This window comes from Gavialis gangeticus, unplaced genomic scaffold (genome assembly GCF_001723915.1).
Source record: "Gavialis gangeticus isolate Ggan-Ray unplaced genomic scaffold, GavGan_comp1, whole genome shotgun sequence".
NCBI classification, from domain to species: domain Eukaryota; kingdom Metazoa; phylum Chordata; order Crocodylia; family Gavialidae; genus Gavialis; species Gavialis gangeticus.
This window is the reverse complement of record NW_017729001.1, coordinates 4672335-4679180: the sequence shown is the minus strand read 5'-3', so window position 1 is coordinate 4679180 and position 6846 is coordinate 4672335. Positions and strand designations below refer to the sequence as shown.

Below are 6846 nucleotides of genomic sequence, written 5' to 3'. Positions count from 1 at the left end.
AACCATGGGGCACATGTGCCCCCCAGATCTGTGTATGGGGAGAGGGCAGGCTGGGGCAGCACTGGGCTCTTTCCAGCAGAAGGTTGTGCTGGGGCTGTGCTTGGGGTGGCTGCCAGTGGCACTTGGGGGGGAGGGAAGGGGGCATTTTGGAAGTACTGTGGAGAATTCTGGGGTGGCTGTAGCCTCCCCGCACCATAGCCCCATTCCCAGTGCCACTACTGCCCATCCAGAGTGCAGCCCTCAGCGGCAGCCCACCCTCATCCCGTGCAGATCTGAGGAGCACACCCCCCACCATGCCTCCACTGGGGGTGTGCACAATGGAAGGAGCCACCCCACTCCCTTTGCCCCCTGGATGAGTCACTTGCAGCTCAGTTCTGAGCCCTGCCCTGCCCCGCTCCTCACCATAGGAGCCTTGATCTGCCCCCCACCCCATGCCCCTTCCCTCCCCTCCACCTCTTCCCTCCAATACATTTACTAGCTGGATGCTGCTCTCCATGCTGTCAGATTGCCATGTGCATGCTGTGGCTGCACGCGTGCACATGGCATTTATCGGCAACATTATCAGCCACAATAGCCAAAAAAGCCGAATGCCGATAACGTCAATTTTCCTTTTATTGGTGCCGATATGATATGGATCGATGTATCAGTGCACCTCCAATACTGACATAATTAAACTGTAGCTCTGAAGATAAAACAGTAACACCAGAAAGACAGCAGGTCTTCTATAATATCAGTAGAAGAATTACTTAATTCCAAAGTAACCTAGCTTTGCTGTGTCCAGTAGGATAACAGAAGCAGGTGAACAGGAGCAAGAGCAGTGATAGGCTTGAAAGTGTTCCTGACAAAGAGAGGTGAGGGGTAGAGACTTATCGCCAATCACAACACCAGTTAGAATGGGCACTGAAAGAGTACCGATATGGGAATACAGGATCTATCCTGTGGACTGAAGGCAACAATACTGGAGCAGTTTCTGCCATTCACTTAAGTCTACAAGCACCTAAAGCACTACTATTTCCCCTGCAAACTAAAGTATCCCTAAGCAGCTGGCACTTCAAGTGGCATGAGGAAACAAAACTAAATCCCTGCAACACCAGTGACCTGATGAAAAATTCCCATCATTCCTCTGTGCCTACCTTGGCTTGGACAGCATAGGAGGCCAGAAGAACAGATGCCTCAGGAGGACAGTAGATCTTCTCATCCAAAATCTGCTTCTTTACCTAAATAAAACAACAAAGGAGACATAATGCTGAGTTAGTGGAGCTGTGCAAGGGGCGACCGTAACAGCAGATGGCTCTAGTTTGTTTCAACTAGAGCTGCCAACAAACCAGTTAACCAATTTTCCTGACACAAGGCACAATTCTGACCAATGCAGACTGGTGTTCTGGAGAGAAAGGAGTCAGGTTCTCATAGGCCAGCTGTTTCAGAGGGATTCAAAACTTTCTCTGCATATGTAAAACACTGTACCCCAACATTAGACGTAAGATTTCTCTACATCTTCAAGAGGAGGAAAAAACCTGTTACAACCAAAGTTAAGAGTTAAAATTCATCTCTCTCACATGTTCTCTCTTGCTTTACACCCTCTCATTGACGCACATACCATAACATTACATGGTTGTACAGAACTATATTCATTACACGCATTACATACAGAACTAATTGTACTGATTCTGCACCCAGTCAGGTTAGATACTAAATACATTCAAATCCCACTGACCACAATGAAAGCTATACATAACCTCAAGAGAAAATGTTTGAATGGCACATACAACACTTGCATACATTTCCAAGAGGGACAAAAGTTACAGGCCCTGAGAACCATTACTTCCCGACTTATATGCATTTAAAAATTAAATTTGCCATATTTGACTTTTTGTTTTAAATGCCTGATTTTCTGAATATAACAAGTGCATTTTATTTCCATGTGAGGTTTAAATTGATTGTCACAAAGGTACGGTAACATCACTTTGCACTTGCAGCATGTTTTGCATCTTCAAAATGCTTTACTATTCCATCACTGAGAATACTTTCCTAAATTAATATAAGCTGGTAAATAAGCTGGACTGATGCATGCCTCTGTCTGAAATAAACAGCTAGAGTACCATCTTCCCAATGTGTTATTAAAAATCCCAGTGGAAAGTCCCACATTGTACTTGCACAATGAAGTTTTCAGCTACTCTAACTTTGTTATTTCTAAACCAGACAGCTTCAAACACATCAAAGGCAATTTCTCTCATCAAGGACTAAACCCATGATAAGCTTGACATTTAAAAATAACCAACATGAGGCATATTTGTACAAAATAGGCATAACAATTAACAATACTTTGTCCTGATGCAATACCTTTACGCTGGATAATAGAGAGTAAATTATGAATATTTAAGTAAGCCTTAGAACAACTCAATGAAGGAGTTTTCAAACCTATTTTACAGGACAAAAAGCTGCAAATAGAGAGTAAAGCTTACATTTGCAAAAGTGTTCCCTGACCTGTCTTGCCTCAATTCTGGGGTAACAGATCAAAATATTTGGCTACCTATTAACTTGAGGCACCAGCAGATCCAACACAAAGGCTCCTGAAGCTCAGAAATCCATAATCAGAACCCAGAAATCCTATTGTAGCTATGTGATAACCTGAAATTTTCCTAGTTACTTTTTTCACATGCACAAGTTTTCTTAAGGGCTGATAATCAGGAATGCTGTAGCATAAGAGGTAGCCATTTCAAAAAGTCAAACTTGCCTGAAAAATAGGACTTTTGATTAAAGTACCTCCATTATCAGAAGCATAGTGCTGTTCCTGCCTTCCCAGAGTAGTATTGTATACTTTCTCTAGAGCACTTTGAATGCACCATGCTGTAGCAGCAACCAGAAGCACCAGCTACCAAAGGAACTTGGGCAGTTAGACAGCACAAGAATATCTACCTTTGCCTTCTCCTGATTGCCAGACAACAGCTAAAGCCTTATTCTACTTAGCAGAAGGGATTTAACTCTGCCAGCAGAAAGGAGGGCTTTGCCACCAGGCAAAAGATTTTGGGAGTGCTCTTGGCACAAGTGGAGTTCTCTTGGCAAAATGCTGCAGTGCAGAGTAGGCCTTAGCAGAGTCAGCAGGGTAGAGAACTCCTGGCTTCTGACCCAGCTGTGCTTTGGGGATCTTCACCTGTTCCAATTATTCGGAAACTATGTGGTGACAAAATTAGTTTAGCAGTATACCCTGAACACAGGAAATGCTGGACACATTCTGCTTTTCTTTAGGAAACCGTTCTTGTCATATGTAACAAAAACAGTATATATACACGCACAGAGTCTGTACCTTCTGATCAAATGATTCACCCTTTATGCAGCTGTGTGGAGTCCAGTCTTTCAGGGCCTGGTTCATGAAGGTGTCCACTTCTCACAGAGGCAGCCCCTTGGAGCTGACCTATTAATACTGCTAGTCACATGTTAACTCCAAGGAAAAGATGCCATGATTTCACAGATTATGTTGAACAGTGCTTCATTTACATAAGTGTTTTTATTTTCACATCATCCTGTCTGTATCGAAATTACTGGGTTTAGAATTGAGCTGCCAGATCTGGGTGCATTCAAACATACTGAAAACTTTCTGGTTCACCAGCATTGTGTTCTTTCCAAGGGCTGACCAATGAGGTACCTACCTGCAGAAAAAACAAGTGTTGTGTGATCTCCTGAACCAGCTCCTCCTCAGCATTCTCAGGGTAAAATTTGGCTAGGAAGTGAAAAGTGACTGGCTCTTCCGTCGGAACATCGTGATCAAGGACCTGTAGAATTATGCACGGTTTGGTTACTTAGTCAAGCCCCCAACCACAATCTCTTGAAGTGAAGACTTAGATGTTGTAAATTTCTACCTCCCCTCACTCCTCTTCTATTCCCCTCCATGGTGTGAACAACTCTAGGAAGACCAGGAGGTACTGCCCCATAAGTCTGTGAGAAGTTTGCTACTTTCAGATATTTAAGGAAAGAAAAAATGGCAGAAAAACATGCATCACTGTAGCAGGGTGGTATTTATTTCCCTGATGCAGAGGGTTAATTTTTCTTCTCTAATTTATTGACCTCCGTGAAAACACTTAAGTTACCCTTCAAAATTTGCAGTTTCCAGCTGCATTGACAGCTAGCAAAATTAGAGGGGCCACTTCCTCCCCCCAAACATTACAACTGCTCCTCACTACCTAATTTCGGTCTGCAGAACACTGGATTGAATCCTTGGTTTAGAAAAAGCAGCACAACCATATCTAGCTTCAATAATGCTCAAGACAAAAATCACAAAAACCAAAGAAGAAATATTCAAGTCTCCCAGGAGAGACTATACACACTTATTTGTTATTGTGGGTTTTCTACTGTTTTTTCCCCTTTTAGAATAAGACATTCATCATCACTTCCTTGAGGAGAACATTTGAGAGCCTAAAGGTTCACTGTTGGGAAATGTTCCTTTCCTTAATTGCTCTGCTTTATATGCTTGCTATTTTCTTAGCTTCCTAGCTTTTTACAAATTCTCTACCACTAGGAAACAGATAGCAGAAAGAAGGTATAAGTAAACCTTCCCTTTTCCACTATCTGCACAGTATGACCAAAAACATTTAGACAAACTGTAGTCTCTAGTGTCTGTCCTTTATATGCCCATGGAAAGCTTTTTAAAAAGATTATTAGATCAAACATATATAACAATCAAGGAGAGCCATGGACCCTGAGATGAAACAGCTCAAGCACCACTTTAATAGGGTAGAAGGGATCTTGCATGCATAGTCCAAGGTTGTTTGTGGTTCAGGGATAGTGTAAAAAGCCTTCCAGTACAGGGAGTGTTGGTGAGAACAGGTATATTGTAGTTAGATTTTTTGACTGCTGTCTCTATATATCAAGCCAAACAGATTTCTGCTCTCATTGCCCTCTCAGACTTCTTACTAATACACCTTCATGCATACACAACATGGAGGAAGTATATCTTTTCTCCCCAGAACACATAACCCTTCAGTGGAAAACTATTTTCCAACCTTCTTGTCCATTTTGAGCCATGCCACAGTATCCTTGATTGTGTACTGTAGTCCAAAGAACCAGGTTTCTCGGAGTCCTAGTGTCCTGCATACTAAATCAAACAAATCCTTCCCTTTCCACTTCACCTGCAATAGAAAAAGCAAACAGCAAATTGTATTTAAAAAAAATCTGAGTTCCCTTCTCCCCTCCCCTTCTCCATTGATCCAAATCAAATTTACTTTCTCCTGAATATGTATTTGCACTGCCCTCTCCCACCTCCCTACCACCCCAACATACACACACTATCACTGGGAATGTGGAAAAGGTGGGAATGTGGAAAAGGTGGGAATGTAACAAGGTAAGAGATCACATTCTACTTTAAATCCTCCAAAATCATGCCACCTGCAGATTGCCAACTCCACTCTTTGGTAGAATGAAATGTGGTTCTCCTCTCAAAAGTGACAGTAAAGTATGACATCTTGGGGTCAGATTTTGACACATCTCAATTCAAAATTAAGGAGATGTTGTCTGGCAATGCACTAAGCCTCATCCTAGGATCTGAAACATGCTCTGGATTCTTTTTGACTCATGCATCACTATGAACAGTCACAATTCAAGCAGGCAAATCCTACTCTGCATTGCCCCTTGACAGCCCCAAGTGTCTTCTAATCTTGTCTCAGTTATTCCCACACCTCACTCAAAGACCTAGAACAGATTTCACAGGTGACACACTGCAGATATGGGTGGTACAGCTGGGACTTTTTAAAAATTCTGATAGGTAGCATCTATCTTATATGCCCAGAGACTGTGGCAACGTAGGGTTAAACAGGAATAACAGCAACAAAATCCATTTTTATTATTAGAGCCAGCTGCTCTGAACCTGAACTCACAAGGGGAGACGGGATAAGTAACAAAAGGCCAATTTTATAAAGAACAGAACTACAATTTACACTGGAAACATTTGTTAACAAAAGTAACCTCTGGAATCAATAAAACTGCTCCAACCCAAAAGCCACGTCCTTCATACAACTCCCCAGCTGCTTCCGTCTTGTTGTCAGAGTCTTATTTTTACAAATTGAAGGTGGTGGGAACAGGAAGGTGAAGAGGGAGATAAAACAGGAAATTCTAATATGCCAAAGCCACTTTGGTCTTCCATCTGCACAAAAAGAAAGACTACTGGATAGGGACATATGGCCATTATTCTAAAGCCCTAAGGCAAAAGGATATCAGCACGTCTTCTTGTCACTGTTCCCCAATCTTGGTACCACCTGGACAGCATCAATATTAATGCCACACATGGCACAGACTGTTCTTCACGGACACCAGCTCTGCTGCTGCTGTCACACACTGCCACCTTGTGGGTAAAGCAATCAAGGAATAGCCCAGGCCCATTACTCAGCTAGTGTTCTGCATCAGACACAATGGCTCTCTTCTTAACACAGGCACAAACTCTACTGAAATGTCCCAAAGAACAGGAGACAAGCACTCAGATGCACACAACTCCTGCGTGACCTGGCAGAGCTACTTTGTGATTCACATAAGATACAATCAAGACCTTGAAGTTGAAAAGACACCAGAAAGAACTGGTTTTCCAGTGCTGCCATCATAAAACTTTACCTTCAAACATTCAAATACCCTCCCTTTTCTTCAAGTGGGATACAACTTGGTACATTAGGACACAGATCCAGGAGGCCAACATTTTTAGCAAGGGGTTATTTCCTAACTAGGACTAAATTGGTTTCTGTAAAGCAACATCAGCTTTTTTTTACGGCAAACTTTAAGCCTATTGTTTTAAAGGACAAATGAGTGTGTGCGCACAAACGTTTATCCATCATCCAAAGAGACAGGGAAGAAAGCATTTCAAATGGA

General features: G+C 42.4%; 1 protein-coding gene across 2 annotated transcripts in view; it reads right to left on the bottom strand.

The window, feature by feature from the left end:
* NF2 (neurofibromin 2) overlaps window positions 1–6846 on the bottom strand; it is a 60751-nt gene that overhangs the window by 31841 nt on the left and 22064 nt on the right. For both annotated transcript variants that reach the window (XM_019506722.1, XM_019506723.1), the window contains exons 2-4: window positions 4998–5123; window positions 3648–3770; window positions 1134–1217 (exon numbers count right to left, since the gene is read on the bottom strand). In XM_019506722.1, coding sequence (XP_019362267.1) covers window positions 1134–1217; window positions 3648–3770; window positions 4998–5009 — 219 coding nt within the window. In that variant the 5' untranslated portion in view covers window positions 5010–5123. The remainder of the gene's footprint in view (window positions 1–1133; window positions 1218–3647; window positions 3771–4997; window positions 5124–6846) is intronic.